Source organism: Microtus ochrogaster, chromosome 6 (assembly GCF_000317375.1).
Source record: "Microtus ochrogaster isolate Prairie Vole_2 chromosome 6, MicOch1.0, whole genome shotgun sequence".
In the NCBI taxonomy this organism is placed as follows: Eukaryota; Metazoa; Chordata; class Mammalia; order Rodentia; family Cricetidae; genus Microtus; species Microtus ochrogaster.
This window is the reverse complement of record NC_022013.1, coordinates 30,834,851-30,854,704: the sequence shown is the minus strand read 5'-3', so window position 1 is coordinate 30,854,704 and position 19,854 is coordinate 30,834,851. Positions and strand designations below refer to the sequence as shown.

The 19,854-nt window shown below is 39.0% G+C and overlaps 1 protein-coding gene across 1 annotated transcript in view; it reads left to right on the top strand.

Annotated features, from left to right (window-relative positions):
- LOC101991336 (complement factor H) overlaps window positions 1-19,854 on the top strand; it is a 130,324-nt gene that overhangs the window by 8,488 nt on the left and 101,982 nt on the right. The window contains 1 exon segment of the mRNA XM_005372430.1: window positions 227-403. Within this exon segment, the coding sequence (XP_005372487.1) occupies window positions 227-403 (177 nt within the window).

Here is a 19,854-nt window from a genome sequence, read left to right as displayed (position 1 = left end):
TAAAGTTTTATGAAACTTAACTGAGGAAGTAAATGCTAATAGTGATGTACTTTTTTATTTAATAACTCTTTCAAGAAAATGATTTCTTGTTGGTCTTCTAAGGGTATTTTTATACAGTATTTAATTGCTATCATAGATTAACCTGGGACTACTATAGCCTCATGAGAATTGCTCAGTTTGTCCATTAACACTGAAAAATGAAATCTTCCATTTTATTTTGTATTAGAGTTTTGTGATAGGCCTGTATTTGAGAATGCTGGGACTAAAAACAACAGCACATGGTTTAAACTCAATGACAAATTAGACTATGAATGCCATGTTGGATATGAAAACAGACATAAAGATACCAAAGGCTCCATAATATGTAATTATGATGGATGGTCTGATAGGCCCTCATGTTTTGGTGAGTACTATTGTCTCTAATTTTTTTTACAAAACAAAATTATTTATCTGTTATATAAAAAATTAACTTCCTAGAATATTCCGTCCAATTAATATAAACTAGGAGAAAGGACGTTTTTGAGTTTTTTTTTTTCTTTTTCTTCAAGACAGGGTTTCTCTGAAGCTTTGAGCCTGTCCTGGAACTAGCTCTTTAGACCAGGCTGGCCTCAAACTCACAAAGATCTGCCTGCCTCTGCCTCCTGAGTACTGGGATCAAAGGCGTGTGCCACCACGTCCTGACAGATGATCATATTTGTATTTATTATTTCATTGCATTCAATTATGTTTCCTGTATGTGCACAGTGAGTGCATGTGCATGTCTGTGGACGTGTGCATACCACGTTACACATAAAGATATCAGAGAACTTGTGAGTCAGCTCTTTCTTTTCATCATGTGAATTTCAGGGATTGAACTCCTCTGTCACCAAGCTGGGAGGCAGGCCCTCTCACTGACTGCGCCATCTCAGCAGCCTTTTAATCTGTTTTAAAATAATGTATTCATCAGGTATAGAAATCTCATTCTTGTGATTCTTATGACTCTGGAAGAGGTTTTAAGTTGGAGGACATGTTGAACATACTGAGTTGTGTTAAACACACAATAAACCTCTAATTACATTAAATTAATTATATTAAATTAATAATTCCTTTATATGGCATGTGTATACCAAGTATCTCTGATTAAAGTATAATTGTTTCATTATCATAAAGGCATGCTCTTAGTTATTTAAACTAGTTCTCCACTATCAAAATTATAATTTGAAGTATGACATATCATGCAAATTTGAAAAGTAGAAAGGGAAGAGATGGACAATTTGGAAGAGAAAAAAATTGAAAGTGAAAGGAAAAGTATTGATTCAGGACAAAGGACCACCTCTGGAGAGAGAGGAGACAGACAAAGCACATAGGAAAATGTGGTTTATAAAGGTACTAGGGGAACCCCGTGTTAGGATTGTTTGGTCTGAGGAAGCACTGAAGGAGACCCCAGACTTGAGTAGTACGCAAGAGCAAAAGCATTTATTAATATTTCAGCATGCATGTGGAGTCATTCACCTATACAAAATGGTGGCAATCCTGAGGAACATGCTGGTTCATTTTAAGAATAGATAGAGGAACTTCAGAGATGGTTTAATCATCTCAGACATAATTGATTAATCAAGCAGCTGTTACATTAGTGTATTTTCAATTAGCTGAGGTTTTATCTTTGGACATACTTGGGAAATTTTAGTGTTGAAATAGGAGCGGCTGGGCTGCGTCCCCGGCACCCAGCCGCCCGCATGGCTAGCTTATGCCCTGAAATAATTATACGGAAACTGTATTCTTTTAAACACCGCTTGGCCCATTATCTCTAGCCTTTTCTCGGCTAACTCTAGCACCTGGACTAGCCCATTTCTAAATATCTGTGTAGCCCACGAGCTGGCTTACCAGGAATGATCTTAACCTGCGTCTGCCTGGAGTGGGAGAATCATGGAGACTCCTTGACTCAGCTTCTTTCTCCCAGCATTCTGTTCTGTTTACTCCTCCCACCTATGTTTTGACCTATCAAGGCCAAAGCAGTTTCTTTATTGCTTAACCAATGAAATCAACAGATTGATATATGACACTCCCACATCATTTTAGGGTCTGAAAGAAGCTCCCAAAGAAGACCAACAGCCACAAATGCAATAACAAGAGTGTTATGCCCAATTTGAGACCCCCAAAGAGACACCACCAGAATCCAGTTAAATCCAGAATGCACAGCAACGTTTATTCTTTCCAGCTAGCTGGGAGCTGTCCAGTAGTGCAGTAGGGAGAGCTCCCATTTCTCATCTGGGGTTGACACATATTGTGTCAAGGGGGTTAGTCTTGCTAAACCAAGGATGTGGGCTACTTCTGCATACCCCCTTCCTCCTTTAAAGGCTTCTTCTGCTTCTGTGCATGCCACCCACCCTCCACCCCCAGCAGTTACTTCTGCTTCTGTCTAGACCACAAAGCTGGATGTTGACAGGTGGCTAGCTGCTAGGAACATTTTTGCACAGGTACCTGTTTTCAACTATCTCTTGATGTTTCAAAATTTCTTGAACCCAATGTCTTAACCAACTACTGATTGAGCAAAGTCTCTTAAAATTTTCCATATTCTTACATTTCCCCCTTCTTTTGTAACTTGGGGGACCAATTTTGGTTCCCCTTAGGACCAAGCAGGGGCAACATACCTTTCTTCCCTGATATTGAAAGGGTCGAGAGGGCTATTTACGATGCATGGTCCAAAAGTTAACAGTAGCATGAGTATTATTATGAGCTCCATTAGCCCAGCTATCAACATTGTTAGCCATGGGGACTATGAAAACTAGGACTCAAACCATCCTTGGGAAGGGTCTGATTTTTTTCTCTGCTTAGCCAATCTTTTCCTAACTTTGGCCAAATTATCTCTTATAATTTCTGAATAGTAAATGTAAAAACAGAATTTCTCTCCAAAAACTGCAGAGTCTTTCTATGTAAGGAAGTTCCCTTTTGACTTAGTGTCTCAACCAGGGATTATAGGAAAATGTATTCTTTTAACTGTTTCCAGCTGACTTGGGGCATCATTGTCAAGAATTAACAGAAGGGAAATGCTAGTCAAAAACAAAGAGAAAATTTAGGCAATGGGGTATTTATTAGGAGCATCTGGTTTGTGAACTGTTGAAGAGCCAGGGAGCATTCACACAGGCCAAACTAGTCCATATCAGTTTTCAGCAAGTCCAGGGTCCACAGTCATTTGGAGCAGATTGTAGTCAGTAATTAGTGCTTGGTTGTATCTATCAACGAAGGGGAAACGTGTCGAGACAAATTCAAACTAGGAACAGAAGTTTAATACATTTGAAACTTTTAGGCCCATATTAAAATTTATATTATAGAAAAAAACAAATAACAGATATAAAACAGCAAAAATAAACTCATACCTTTGAGATCTAGCAAAAACATAGATTTGGGTTATACGAGCATAGACAACTAAAAGAAATTTAAAACTTTGAACTTGTGATCCAAACAGTAAGAAGTCATATTTTAATTAATTTATATCTTAAAATTTGAAGCTGTCAAATTAACAAAGCTATAGCTAGCCCAGCCATAAATACTGTCAGAGATCTCAGAAGGATAAATAAATTACATTTAAATACAGACCAAGCAGCTTTCAAAACTATTGAAAAAAAGACAGAGATCAGCCCATGTACAGTCGTACCCAGGTCTCCATAGCATTGAAGGCTATTGAAGTACCAGAACAACAGGCTTTACCAGGCCCATAAGATGAGAGGTTCCTGTTGAAAAGGGACATGGAAAAGACTGACCTTATTTTGTCTAGGTAAAAGTGGTGCAATCAATTCTCCAGTGTCCATAGTCTGGGCTGGATCCTGGCAGCAGGTGGTGCATTGGGGCATCTTGTCCAGTGGTCAGTGTCATCATTATCCAGGTAGAGCCATTGTGGTGCCTCATAATCTTCTCTGGAGACTTTGGGTCACTGCTAGGATCTGGGAGTCTCTGTCTGAAATAAGCTTTTAAATCACTATTTTAAATGTCTTATTTCATAGATCTCTGAAGTATTTAGGGCTTCCCAGGTATATCTGATCAGACAAACTTTACTATTAATTACTTGTTTTAAGCTTGACTTTAAAAACATATATAGGATACTAAATAAGGCACATCTCTGTAATTATATCAGTACTTTAAGGTTAACTGATTCATAACTTGTATTTCTAACAGTCTTTGCATCTTTAATAAGATCATGACTTTATATCATATGTTATCAGATTTAACCTTTAAATTAATGATTTTACATTGAACCTAATAAAGAAACCAAATTAGCCTTTCTGAGTGTAAAAAAAAAACAGAACAAATTTGTATTATATTGTCATATATTAATGAAAGAGCCATTAGTTCCTTTTAGTATATAACATTCAGTTTATCCAAATATCTTAAACTTAACAAAGTTAGCAAAGACAATAAGGCTAAAATCTAAACATTAACAATATAAAAACTTTTGCAAGCACATATATCTCATAATCTATTTTATTTTATTGTAGCTGACACTTCCGGTGACTATATCCTGGCATTGGTGTTTCTAAAACTGTTAAGGTCCATCCTTGCAACTGTTCTTTCTTTGGGACTCTAGTCTCAGCTGTTCTCAGTGATCCCTTTTAGTCCTTTATCTGGCTGACTCTTGAATTACAAGGTTTAACTGACAGAGCAAAGTACATTCTTGTGTATAAAAGCATTGAGGTGCAGCTTTTCAAAAAAGAACAGAATAAAACAGTTTTAACATTATCTATATCAAAAACAGCATCCAAATTCCTGCTAACCTGAACCTAGTGACCAGAGAGCTCAGAGAACAAGTACAATACTTTCAATTACCATAGGCAAACTTTTCAACAAAACAAGCCTACATAATTTTCTCAAGATATTAACATGACCCTTTATTTTTTTTTTTATTATTGTTAAAAATTTCTACCTCCTTCTATTCCCTCCCCTCAATATCTCTCCCCCTCCCTCTCTCTCTAGTCCAGACAGCAGTTAGGGTTCCCTGCCCTGTGGGAAGTCCAAGGCCCTCCCCCCTCCATCCAGGTCTAGTAAGGTGAGCATCCAAACAGACTAGGCTCCCACTAAGCCAGTACATGCAGTAGGATCAAAACCTAGTGCCATTGTCCTTGGCTTCTCAGTCAGCCTTCATTGTCAGCCACCTTCAGAGAGTCCGGTTTGATCACATGCTCCATTAGTCCCAGTCCAGCTGGCCTTGGTGAGCTCCCAGTAGATCAGCCCCACCATCTCAGTGGGTGGACGCACCCCTCGCGGTCCTCACTTCCTTGCTCATATTTTGCCTCCTTCTGCTCCTCATTTGGACCTCGGTAGCTCAGTCCAGTGCTCCAAAGTGGGTCCTTGTCTCTATCTCCATCTATCGCCAGATGAAGGTTCTATGGTAATATGCAAGATATTCATCAGTATGGCTATAGGATAGGGCCATTTCAGGCACCCTCTCTTCAGCTGCCCAAGGAACTAGCTGGGGACATCTCCATGGACACCTGGGAACCCCTCTAGAGTCAAGTCTCTAGCCAACCCTAAAATGGCTCCCTTACTTAAGATATATACTTCCCTGCTCCCATATCCAACCTTCCTCCATCCCAACCATCTCATTCCCCCAAGCTCTCCCCATCCTCCCCTTCTCACTTTTCTCTCCCCATCTATCCTTACTCCCACCCCACCCCCACCCCCAAGCTCCCAAATTTTGCCTGGCAATCTTGACATGAACCTTTTACAAGACTTTTTAAAGCCATAATTAACCTAGTATGTTAAACATTTAGCTTATTTTGATGTCTTCCTTTTTAAATTTAGTATTTGTAGGTATGAGAAACTATGAGAAACCATAGCAAACAGTTCACATCCTCTGGCCTTTTATGACTTTTTTATACCTTCTGCAATTTTTTGCTTTTCAGACAACATAAAAACTTCCATCAAAAACTTTTTTGCCTTTCCTCTCATTTTTTAGACACTATACAAATTTCCATCAAAGTCTTTTTCTGTATTTTTTGTCCAGCAGAACATGGCATAAATAAAATATTTAAAACAAAAGCAAAAATGTATACATCTTAATCAAAGATGATAAGTGTAACCCATTGGACATAAATGACTAAAGCCCATATATTTTTCTTTTCCTGTGGAAATAAAAGCATATTTTTCCCAAACATAATGCATCTTTAACATTTACTTTTAAATCAACGCTTTATAAAGTATACAGGTTAGTATAATTTAACATTTTTTATAAGCAGTATCAGGCTACGAATGGATTAAGATGGGAAACTGCTGGCCAGCTGAAGAGACCTTGAATGTTATCACAAGGAAGAAAAACTTAGCTTAGGAAAGAAAAGAGGGAGGCAGCAGTGGTGGGCACAAGAGTGTCCTTGGCTATCTGCCGATGTTCCTAAAAAAAATTTTTCTTTACTTTTCTCTGTCCATAATCTCAGATTCTCTGTTTTACATTTGCGCAGTTTTTCGATTGTAAGCAGTCAATTCCCTATGAACAGGCATGCAGGTCCCTCCCTCCTGCCCAAAGAGGTCTGCCAAGCTCTCAAGATGCTGAGACAGGGCTTGCAGAGCAAGGCATGGAGGAAAATGCTCAGGTCCCTGACTGTTACCGGTAGGCTCCCAGTAAGGCCCAGCTGTGCCCCGGGACTGTGGTGCTTCTTGGGCCCATGCTGTTTTCTCCTCCTGCCAGGACTGTTCCAATCTGCGCCCTCGCCCCTGCCCTCTGCCCTCAGCAGGGTGCAGGACAATTTTGCCATCTATTTCATCCCTGGCACCTCTGCTCCATGGCCTTGGAGCCCTGCCCGATTCACCATCCCCAGAGGGACCCCAGGGCTGTGCATTCAGCTTGCACGGAGTTTGGCACCACCTAGTCCCAGGTCCTCTGCCACATTGCACTTCCGGCAGTCTCATGGTTTGGCTTTCCTGTCGCGCTCCCTTTCCTATCCCCACAGTTAAGCTCTGTCTCATTTAGATAACAATCAGACAACCAGGCTTCCTGGAATTTCAGGGGGTAGAGAGAGTGTTTCCCATGATAACAGAGGGAGAGGTGAAATTGCTTAAAACAAACAGAGCAACAACAACAACAAAAAAAAAAAAAAAACCACGTATGCTAATTAGGACAAACAAAAAACAAATCCAGACTTTGAAAATGTCCTGGGGCAAAGAACAAGATACCTCCTCTTCTCTTGGTGAGGGAAGAAGCCCCAAAACACTCCTGAACTGGAACCAGACCTCCACCAGAGGTTCTTGATTGCTCCCTGTAGGAGTCTGCTGAAACCTCACTTCAGCTATCTTGAGGTTTGCTTCAGCCAGACTCCCCTCAACCTCTGCAGCAGCCAGATTCTAACTAGCTATAATAACCTCAGAGGAATCGAGATGTCTCTTTCTCCTACCAAGAATACTGTCCTGACACATCTGTCCCTTAGTGAGAGCCTGGTTATCACTCGGACTAGCCAGTCAGCTTTCTCTCAGACAATGTCTCCTGCTAGTGAGTCTGCTCTCTAGTCTAGAGTCAGCTCTCTCTCCCAGAAAGTTTTGCCTCCTAGTGAGCCTCTCCTTTTCTAGGCCGAACAATCAACACATACATACATATATCTTACCGGTATTAAAATAAACCTCTAGACCTTCGAGAGCCCCGGCTGGAGTCCCGGCCAGCTCACCAAATATTATGCCCAAGCTGAGACGCCCCCAGAGAGACACCACCGGAATCCAGTCAAATCCAGAATGCAAAAACAAGGTTTATTTTTTTCCTTTTAAATGGAGTTAGAGGAATTTCAGAGAGGAGGGATTAATCTGGAGCTGATTGGTGGAGGAAAGATTAGTATGGTGGCTGAATGGCAAAGGGTCCTAGTAGTTAGGGACCTTCCAGTAGTTGCAGATAGGGAAAGTTATCTTTAGTTATCAGGAGACTGGGGGTTACCTGCTGAGCCAGCAAAATGGCTTTGGGAGCCTACTGAGCTAGTGGAAGGAGCCATAGGGTGCTTGCTGAGCTAGCAGAAGGCTGTAGTTTTTCTGAGGACTGTCAGTTTAGCTCTGTCCCATTTTAGTGAACCAAAAATAAGGCAGTTCTCTCAGGTAAGTTTAAAGGGGGTTTCTGGAACTGTTTCTTGAAACATTGTTGAGCTGACTCAGACCTTGTGCTCTCTCCTTTGTCCCTGAAAGTAATTTGTTGATAAATGACCATTTGTTGGAAGAGACACAAGTTTACCCTTCTCAGAGAACTGAAACCTAAATTCATTTGTAAAAGGTAAACCCTTCAGTATGAGGTGTTTGATCTTATTGGGACTTGATAATTAGGTTAGTGAAAAGGGGCTTTCAATTGCTGGACTTCAATACTTTGATAGCTGAACCCTGGTAGTCAATCTCGGGAGAAGGAAGTGGCCAAATAAGAGAATAGACATTGGTGGCTAGTTTAGGAATGTAATCTAATGGTTTATAGTCAAGGCAGGGGGAATGGGAAGAAAGGCAAAGTCTGGCAGAGACATGTTTGCCATGCCTGGGTCTACCAGAATCCCTTTAGAAAAAAATAGCAGCAGAAATTTAGAAATTTGACTTGCAGCACCAAGGGTCCACTCAAATGTAAATCATGAAGGATGTCTACACCTGACAAGGTGGTACCTACCTGTAATCCCAGGATTTGGGCGGTAGAAATTTGAGAGTCTTGAATTTGAGACCAGCCTGGGAGACATATGAAGACCTATTATTAAAAAAAAAAAAAACAACAAACAGAATAAAATGACACCCCAATTAAAAAAATAAAACTAAACAAATGGTGATCATTGATTTTTCTTTGATTATAAACAGTTAAAGATTATGAAATCAGGGTTTTCTACAGTACATCACTAAAATAGAATGCAAAGGCAGAGTTACTAGTTCACTGGGACATTTGGCTAGCCCACAGCCTTATGGTTAGTCGTAGCATTAAAAAATAAAACTAAAAATATTATGATATCATTTATGAATGTGACAAAACTGCCTGTGAAGATGGCATATAGGCATCCACTCACCAACCCCAGAAAAGGAGTTCATGATAAATCAACATACAGATACCACCAAAGCCCAACTTGATGATCAATGAGTTTTATTGGGATTATTGAAAGATGGGTGAAGAGTTACTAACAGGATTAGAAAAGACTCAAAGATAGCATTATCACCAAGGCCCACCAGCATGGGTAACTGATCACAAAAGCAAGGAACCTTGGAGTACATTACAAATCTGCAGTAAGCTCAACAGGTTGAAGAATGTTTTTCTTTTTCCAAGGGACTCAGCTGATCTAAACTCCTTCCAAGGAGCTTGGCTGGTTTTGTTTCGTCCAGGCAGTTTAAAAGGTCTCAAAGTCTTCTATTTTGTACCTAACCTTGTCTTCCTATCTTCTTTGCAGCTTGCCTTATTGGGAAATGACTCATCAGCTTGGCTTGTTTACTTTGGAGTGAGGGGTTTCCTGAATCTGGTCAGTTTCAGTGTCTTCCTGAAGTTCTTTACCTTCCTACTAAAAAAACTTCTCTGTAGGATGGGATGTTTTAATACTAGATGAACTCTCACACAATAAATTCCATATACTTTTGAAGATATGGTCCCACATCCTTGGTAACCAATAATGAAATAAAAAACCCTCTTCTTATTAAAATTTATTCATTGTTACGATGAATACCTGAGTGACCCCAGTCTTTTATTTGTGCGGGGTGGGTGGGGGGGGCTAAAGAAAATGAAGCTTTCTTGTTAATGAGACCAGCACTATCTTGTTGCTACTGCTGTTATTTTCTCTAACTGTATTTTTTATTGATTTTTTTTTAGCTCTATGTATTTCTCTACACCTCTCCCTGACTCTCCCCTCCCCTTCAACCCTCTCCCAAGGTCCCTTTTCTCCCACTTTACTCAGCAGATCTTGTCTTTTTCTACTTCCCATGTAAATTAGATCTATGCATGTCTCTCTTAGGGTCTTCATTGTTGTCTTGGTTCTCTGGGATTGTGATTTGTGGGATGGTTTTCTTTGCTTTATGTTTAAACTTAAGATTTCTTTTTCAGCCCTTTTATCATCTGTGTACAGGAAAGCTACTGATTTTTTGAGCTAATCTTGTATCATTCTACATTACTGAAAGTGTTTATGAGTTGTAGAAGTTCCTTGGTAGAATTTTGGGGTCACTTATGTAAACCATCAAATCATCAGCAAATAGTGAGAGATTGACTCTTCCTTTCTGATTTGTATTCCCTTGATCTCCTTCTGCATTTATGGTGGGAATACAAGCTGGTACAGCCCCTTTGGATGTCAGTATGGTGATTTCTCAGGATTTAGGAAACAACCTTCCACAAAACCTAGTAATATCACTTTGGGGTATATATATCTAAAGGATGTTCTGTTATGCCACAAGGACACTTGCTCAACTAAGTTCATAGCAGCATTGTTTGTCATAGCCAGAACCTAGAAACATCTAAATGCCATTCAAAAAAAGAATGAATAAGGAAAGTATGGCACATTTGCAAAATGGAGTGCTTACTACACAGTAGAAAAAAAATGACATCTTTGAATTTTGCAGGCAAATGGATGGAGCTAGAAAACATCATTCTGAGTTAAGAAACACAGAACCCGAAAGACAATTATCACATGGCCTCACTCATAAGTGGTTTTTAAACATAAAGCAAATAAAATCAGCCCACATATCACAATACCAGAGAACTTAGACAACAATGAGGACCCTAAGAGAGACATACATAAATCTAATCTACATGGGAAGTAGAAAAAGACAAGATCTCTTGAGTAAATTGGGAACATGGGCACCTTGAGGGAGGGTTTGAGAGGGTTTAAGGAGAGGCAGGGAGAAGAGCAGAGAAAAATGTAGAGCTCAATAAAAATCAATAAAAAAAGAGGTTCAAAAGAATAAAAATAAAAACCACTTATGAGTGAGTATATGTGATAATTGTTTTCTGGGTCTGGATTACCTCACTAAGTATGATGTTTTTTTTAGATCCATCCATGTGCCTGCAAAATTCAAGATGTTATTTTTTTCTGCTGTGTAGTACTCCATTGTGTAAATGTACCCCAGTTTTCTTATCCATTCTTCAGTTGAGGGGCATTTAGGTTGTTTCCAGGTTCTGGCCATGACAAATAATGCTGCTATGAGCATAGTTGAGCAAATGATCTTGTGGCACGATTGAGATTGGTTATATACTGGGTCTTGAGGAAGGTTGTTTCCTAATTTTCTAAGAAATCGCCATGCTGATATCCAAAGGGGCTTGCATTCCCACCAACAATACAGGAGTGTTCCCTTTACCACACAACCTCTCCAGCATAAGTTGTCATCAGTGCTTTTGATCTTAGCCATTCATACAGGTGTAAGAAGGAATCTCAGAGTTGTTTTGATTTGCACTTCTCTGATGACTAAGGATGTTTCCTTTAAGTGACTTACAGCCATTTTAGATTCCTTTGTTTAGAGTTCTATGTTTAGATCTATACTCCATTTTTATTGGATTATTTGTTCTTTTTTGTTAATACATATTTTTATTTGTTTATTAAACATTTCCACCTCCTCCCCTCCTCCCATTTCCCTCCCACTCCCCTTCCCCTTTCCTCTCCAGTCCTAAGAGAAGTCAGGGTGCCCTGCCCTGTGGGAAGTCCAAGGTCCTCCCCCCTCAATCCAGGTCTAGAAAGGTGTGCATCCAAACAGACTAGGTTCCCAAAAAGCCAGTACATGCAGTAGAATCAAAACCCAGTGCCATTGGCTTCTCAGTCAGTCCTCATTATCAGTCATATCCAGAGGCCAGTCTGATCACATGTTCTTCAGTCCCTGTCCAGGGGCTGCCTTGTTGAGCTCCCATTAGATCATCACACCTTCTCAGTGGGTGGATGTACCCCTCGCGCTCCTAACTTCCTTGCCCATGTTCTCCCTCTTCCTGCTCTTCATCTGAATCTTGGGAGCTCAGTCCAGTGCTCCAATGTGGGTCTCTGTCTCTATCTCCATCCATCGCTGGATGAAGGTTATATGGTAATATGCAAGATATTCATCAGTGTGGCCATGGGAGAAGGCAAGTTCAGGAAGCCTCTCCTCTGCTACCAAAGGACCTAGTTGGGGACATCCCCTTGGACCTGGGTACCCCTCTAGAGAAAAGTGTCTTGCCAACACTAAAATGACTCCCTTAATTAAGATATCTTCTTCCCTGCTCCCATATCCACTTTTCCTCATTCTCAACCATCACATTCCCGCAAGCTCTCCCCAGTCCTTCCCTTCTCCTTTCTCTCTCACCATCTCCCCAACCCCCACCCAATCCTCACCCCCACGCTCCCAACTTTTGCCCAGCAATCTTGGCTACTTCTAATATCTAGGAGGATAAATATATGTTTTTCTTTGGGTTCACCTTCTTATTAACTTCTCTAGGACCGCAAACTATAGGCTCAATGTCCTTTGTTTATGGCTAGAATCCACTAATGAATGAGTACATACCATACTCATCTTTTTGGGTCTGGGTTATCTCACTCAATAAGGTGTTTTCTATTTCCATCCATTTTCATGCAAAATTCAAGATGTCATTGTTTTCTACCACTGAGTAGAACTCTAATGTGTATATGTCCAGATCCTTCTTTATCCATTTATCCATTGAGGGTCATCTAAGTTGTTTCCAGGTTCTGGCTATTACAAATAATGCTGCTATGAACATAGTTGAACAAATGCTTTTGTAGTATGATTGGGCATCTCTTGGGTATATTCCCAGGAGTGGAATTACTGGATCCTAAAATAGGTTGACTCCCAGTTTCCTGAGAAACCACCATAATGATTTCCAAAGTGGTTGCACAAGTTTGCATTTCCACCAGCAATGAATGAATGTTCCCCTTACTCCACATCCTTTCCAGCATAAGTTATCATTGGAGTTTTTGATTTTAGCCATTCTGACAGGTGTAATATGGTATCTTTTAATTTGCATTTCCCTGATCGCTAAGGAGGTTGAGCATGACCTTAAGTATCTTTTAGCCATTTGAACTTCTTCTGTTGAGAATTCTCTTTTCAGTTCAGTACCGCATTTTTTTTAAATTATCAAACATAATTTGCAAAGGAAAGCAGTGAGCGACAAACCAGAAGTACACAGGATCATCCAGCCCTCTAGGAGTGCCACCCAACAACAGCTCACTGAGCAGTACCCCATTTTTAATTGGGTTATCCAGAATTTTAATATCTAGTTTCTTGAGTTCTTTATATATTTTGAAGATCAAACCTTTGTCTGATGTGAGGTTAGTGAAGATCTTCTCCCATTCAATAGGTTGCCTTTTTGTCTTAATGACAGTATCTTTTGCTTTACAGAAGCTTCTCAGTTCCAGGAAGTACCATTTATTCATTGTTGCTCTTGTTGTCTGTGCTACTGGGTTTATACATAGGAGGTGGTCTCGTGTGCCCATGTGTTGCAGTCTGCTTCTAACTTTCTCTTCTCTCAGGTTCAGTGTGGTCATATTTATATTGAGGTCGTTAATCCATTTGGATTTAAGATTTGTGCATGGTGATAGATATAAATCTATTTTCATTCTTCTACAGGTTGAAATCCAGTTATGCCAGCACCATTTGTTGAAGATGCTTTCTTTCTTCCATTGTATACTTTTAGCTCCCTTGTCGAAAATCAGGTGTTCATATGTTTGTGTGTTAAAATCCAGGTCTTCTATTCGATTCCATTGGTCAACATCTCTGTTTTTATGCAAATACCAAGCTGTTTTTATTACTGTAGCTATGTAATAGAGTTTGAAGTCAGGGATGGTAATGCCTTTAGAAGTACTTTTATTGTATAGGATTGTTTTGGCTATCCTAGTTTTTTTGTTTTTCCATATAAATTTGATTATTGTTCTCTCAAGGTTTGTGAAGAATTTTGTTGGGATTTTGATGGGGATTGCATTGAATCTATAGATTTCTTCTGGCACAATTGGCATTTTTACTATGTTGATCTTCCCAATCCAAGAGCAAGGGAGATCCTTCCATTTTCTGGTATCCTCTTCAATTTCTTTCTTCAAAGTCTTAAAGTTCTTGTCAAATAGACCTTTCACTGCCTTAGTTAGAGTTACCCCAAGATACTTTATGCTTTTTGTGGCTATTGTGAAAGTTTTTGTTTCCCTGATTTCCTTCTCTTCTTCATTGTTTTTTGTGTATAGGAGGGCTACTGATTTTTTAGAGTTGACCTTGTATCCTGCCACATCACTAAAGGTGATTATTAGCTGTAGGAGTTCTTTGGTAGCGTTTTTGGGGTCGCTTATGTATACTATCATATCATCTGCAAGTAAAGAAAGTCTGACTTCTTCCTTTCCAATTCGAATCCCTTTGATCCTTTTATGTTGTATTATTGCTATTACTAGAACTTCAAGCACTATGTTAAAGAGGTATGAAGAGAGTGAACAGCCTTGTCTTGTTCCTGATTTTAGTGGAATGGCTTTAAGTTTCTTTCTATTTAATTTGATGTTAGCTGTTGGCTTGCTGTATATTGCGTTGATTTTATTTAGGTATGAACCTTGTATCCCTAGTCTTTCCAAGACCTTTATCATAAAGGAATTTAAATTTTGTCAAAGGCTTTTTCAGTATCTAATGAAATAATCATGTGTTTTTTCTTTACATTTATTTATATGATGGATTACGTTGATAGATTTTAATATGTTGAACCAGTCCTGCATCTCTGGAATGAAGCCTACTTGATCATAATGGATAATTTTATGGATCTATTTTTGGATTCAGTTTGCCAGTATTTTATTGAGAATTTTTGCTTCGATATTTATGAGCGAGATTGGTCTGTAATTATCTTTCTTGGTTGAGTCTTTCTGTGGTTTTGGTGTCAGGGTAACTGTAGCTCCATAAAAGAAACTTGGTAATGAGTCTTCTCTTTCCATTTTGCGAAACACATTAAGGAGTATAGGTATTAGCTCTTCTTGGAAGTTCTGATAGAAATCTGCATTGAAACCATCTGGTCCTGGGCTTTTTTTTTGGTAGGGAGGTTTTTGATGACAGCTTCTAATTCTTTGTGAATTACAAGTCTATTTAAACTGTTCACCTGGTCTTGATTTAATTTTGGTATATGATACTTATCTTAAAAAGTATCCATTTCTTTCATATTTTCCAATTTTGTGGCATACAGGCTTTTGTAGTAAGATCTCATGAATCTCTGAATTTCCTCTGTGTCAGTGGTTATGTTGCTCTTTTCATTTCTGATCTTATTTATTTGTGTGTTCTCTCTCTGACGTTTGATTAGTTTGGATAGGGGTTTGTCAATCTTGTTGATTTTCTCCAAGAACCAGCTTTTTGTTTCATTGATTCTTTGGATTGTTTTCTGTGTTTCTATTTTGTTGGTTTCAGCCCTCAGTTTGATTATTTCCAGTCTTCTACTCCTCCTGTGTGAGTCTGCCTCTTTTTTTGTAGAGCTTCCAGGTGTGCTCTTAAGTCTCTAATGTGTTCTTTCTCCGTTTTTTTAAATGTGGGCACTTAGTGCTTTGAACTTTCCTCTCAGCGCTGCTTTCATAGTGTCCCATAATTTGGGAATGTTGTGCTTTATTGTCGTTTGAATTCAAGGAAGACTTTAATTTCTTTCTTTATTTCTTCCCCACCCCAGCGGTGGTTCAGTAGTTGACCGTTCAGTATCTATGAGTTTGTAGGCTTTCTGGGGGTAGCATTGTTGTTGAATTCTAACTTTATTCAACGCTGATCCGATAGTACACAGGTGATTACTACAATGTTTTTGTATCTGTAGAAGTTTGCTTTGTTACAGATTATGTGATCAGTTTTTGAAAAGGTTCCATGAGATGCTGAGAAGAAGGTATATTCTTTACTGTTTGGGTGTAATGTTCTATAGATGTCTGTTAAGTCCATTTGGTTAATTATATCTCTTAGATCTCTTATTTCTCTGTTAGGTTTCTGTCTGGTTTACCTGTCCATTGGTGACAGAGGAGTGTTGAAATCTCCTACTATTAGAGTGTAGGGTTTGATGTATGCTTTCAGTTCTAGTAATATTTCTTTTACATGTGTTTGTACTTTTATATTAGGGGCATAGATACTCAGGATTAAGACTTCCTCCTGATTAATTGTTCCTGTTATGTGTATAAAGTGTACTTCTCCATCTCTTCTGATTGATTTTAGTTTGAAATAAACTTTGTTAGATATTAGTATAGCCACACCTGCTTGTTTCTTTGGTCCTTTTGATTAGAAAACCTTTTCCCAACCCTTTAGTCTGAGGTAGTGTCTTTCTTTGAGTTTGAGGTGTGTTTCTTGTAAACAGTAGATTGCTGGATCCTGTTTTCGTATCCATTCTCTCAACCTGCACCTTTTTATAGGTGATTGAGTCCATTGATATGAAGTGATATTAATGACCAGTGGTTGTTAACTCCGGTTATTTTTTCTGGTGGTAGTGTTTGTGTGTCTCCCTTCTTTGAGTTGTGCTGGTGGAGGTTTGTCAGATGCTTGTGTTATTATGGGTGTTGTGGGCTTCCTTTGTTTGTGGTTTTCCTTCTAGTATTTACTGTAAGGCTGTGTTTGTGGCTATGTATTCTTTAAATCTGTTTTTGTCCTGGAATATCTTGTTGTCTCCATTGATGGTGAATGCAAGCTTTGCTGGGTATAATAGTCTGGGCTTGCATCCATGGTCTCTTAGTGTCTGTAGCACATCTATCCAAGACCTTCTGTCTTTCATGGTTTCCATAGAGAAGTCAGGTATAATTCTGATAGGTTTGCCTTTATATGTTACTTGACATTTTTCTCTTGCAGCTCTTAATATTCACTCTTTATTCTGTATGTTTTGCGTTTTGATTATTATATGGCAAGGGGATGTTTTCTTTTTCTTTTTCTTTTTTTTTTTGATCCAGTCTATTTGGTGTTCTGTATGCTTCTTGTACTTTCATAGGAATATCCTTCTTCAGGTTGGGAAAGTTTTCTTCTATAATTTTGTTGAATACATTTTCTGGGCATTTGAGTTGTACTTCTCCTTCTTCTACCCCTATTAATCTTAGGTTTGGTCTTTTCCTTGTGTCCCAGATTTTCTGGATTGTTTGTGTGAAAAATTTGTTGGATTTGTTATTTTCTTTAATCAATGAGTTTATTTCCTCTATAGTATCTTCAGTGTCTGAGATTCTTTCTTCTATCTTTTGTATTCTGTTGGTTATACTTGTCTCTATAGTTCCTGTCTTTTTCCCCAGATTTTCCATATCCAGCCTTCCCTTTGTTTGTGTTATTTTTAATACCTCCATTTCATTTTTCAAGTGTTGAACTTTTCCATTACCTGTTTGACTGCTTTTTCTTGATTTTCTTGGGTATCTTTGAGAGATTTATTCATTTCTTCTATCTTTTTGTTTGTCTTCTTCATTTCTTTAAAGGAGTTTTTCATATCCTGTTTAAAGTCGTCCATTATTTTCATAATGTTACATTTAAAGTGGGTTTCTTCTACTTTTTCTGGAATGGGATGTTCAAATCTTCTTGTTGCATGATCCCTGGATTCTGTTGTTGTCATGTTGCCTTTCAGGTTGTTGGAGGAATTCTTGCATTGGCACCTGACCTTCGCTTCCTTCAAATGCAGCTAGGAGAGTCTTGGTGTCTTGATCCAATCTTTGCTGTGACTGACTGTGTATTTGGGAAATTTTCTTAGCCTGGCTTCTCTTAGGGCCACTCACCACTGGAGATGGTTGTGATGGTGAATCTAAGGACCCCACAGATGGAAAGGAATGCCCTCTGGCTTGATCTCTTCAGTGCAGGAGTAGGATCTGTTCCTGGGCCAAGGACTCACAGACAATAGGGAAGGCTTGGGGGAGTCAGGGTCATGTGGAACAAAGAAGCCCCTGCAGCAGGAGCTGGAGGGGCCTTGTACCCTTTTCTGGACTGTCCTCCCCACCAGGGGGCACACACTCACCCATCTGAGTGGATCTCCTCAGCACAGGAACAGGGACTCCTGGTGGGTCAAGGAACCCACAGACAAAAGGGCAGATTTGGAGGAGCAGGGTTGTGTTGAACAAAAAGCCCTTGCAGCAGGAGCTGGAGGTGCCCCGCACTTCCTTCCAGTGACCTTCTGGGAGGACACACACTCACCCCTTTGGATGGATCTCCTCAGCACAGGCTTATTTGTTCTTCTGATGACCAATTTCTTGAGTTCTTTGTATATTCGGGAGATCAGACCTCTGTCTGATGTGAAATTAGTGAAGATCTTTTCCCATTCTGTTGGTTGTCATTTTGTCTGTTGACCATGTCCTTTGCTTTACAGAAGCTTTTAAGTTTCAGGAGCTCCCATTTATTAATTGTTTCTTTTAGTGTCTGTGATACTGGGGTTCAATTTAGAAAGTGATCACCTGTGCCAACGTGTTCAAGTGTGCTTCCCACTTTCTCTTCTCTTATGTTCAATATGACTAGCTTTATGTTGAGGCCTTTGATACATTTGAGCTTGAGTTTTGTGCTTGGTGATAGGTTTGGATCTATTTTCACTCTTCTACATGTTAATATCCAGTAATGCCAGCATAATTGTTAAATATGCTTCTTTTCCATTTGATAGTTTTGCTTCTTTGTCAAAACTCAGGTGTTCAGAAGAGTGAGGATTAATAACTGGGTATTAATCGATCAATATGGTTTCATTAGTCCTCCTGTCAGTTTTTATGCCAATACTAGGCTGTTTTCAGTATTGTAGCTTTGTAGTAGAGTTTGAAGTTAGGGATTTTTTTTATTGTACTGGATTGTTTTGGCTATCCTGGAAATTTTGCTTTTCCATATGAAGTTAAGTACCATTTTTTTCGAATGGTCTGTGAGGAATTTGCCTGGGATTTTGATGGACATTGTCTTTAATCTGTAGGTTACTTTTGGTAATATTGCCATTTTTCCTATTTTAATTCTATGTACCCAAGAGCATGAGAGATCTTTCCACTTTCTGGTGTCTTCTTCAACTTCTTTCTTCAAAGATTTAAATCTCTTGTCATACAGAGTTCCACTTGTTTGGTTAGAATAATTTGGAGATATTTATTACTATTTGTGGCTATTTTGAATGGTGTTGTTTCTCTGATTTCTTTCTCAGACCATTTATCATCTATGTACAAGAGGGCTACTGATTTTTTTGAGTTAATCTTGTATTCCGCTACATTACACAAAATGTTTATGAGTTGTAGAAGGTCTTTGGTAAAATTTTTGGGGTCACTTATGTAAACTATCATATCATCAACAAATAGAAAGAGTTTGACTTTCTTACAATTTGTGCCCCCTTCATCTATATTTGCTGTCTTATTGATCTAGCTAGGACCTCAAGAACTATATTGAACAGATATGGTGAGGATGGACAATCTTGTCTTGTTCCTGATTTCAGTGGAATCACTGTGAGTCTCTTTCCATTCAGCTTGATGTTGGCTCTTGGCTTGCTGCATAATGTCTTTATTATGTTTAGGTATATTCCTTGTTTCCCTGCTTTTTTCAAGATCTTTATCATGAAGGTATGTTATATTTTATGCAAAGCTTTTTTGGCATCTAATGAGATGATCATATGGTTTTTGTTTTTCAGTTTATTTACATGGTGGATTACATTGACAGATTTTTGTATGTTGAATCATCCCTGCATCTATGGGATGAAGCTGACTTGATCATGTTGGATGATGGGTTCTGATGTGTTCTTGGATTCGATTTGCCAGTATTTTATTTGGTATTTTTGCAACAATGTTCATAAGTGAGATTGGTCTTTAATTCTCTTTCTTAATAATGCCTTTCTGTGGTTTGGGTATCAGGGTAATTGTAGCCTCATAAAAGGAGTTGGCAATGTTCCTTCTATTTCTATTGTGTACAATAATTTGAGGAGTATTGGTATTAGTTCTCCTTTAAAATCTTGTAGAATTGCCGGGCGGTGGTGGTGCATGCCTTTAATCCCAGCACTCGGGAGGCAGAGGCAGGCGGATCTCTGTGAGTTCAAGACCAGCCTGGTCTACA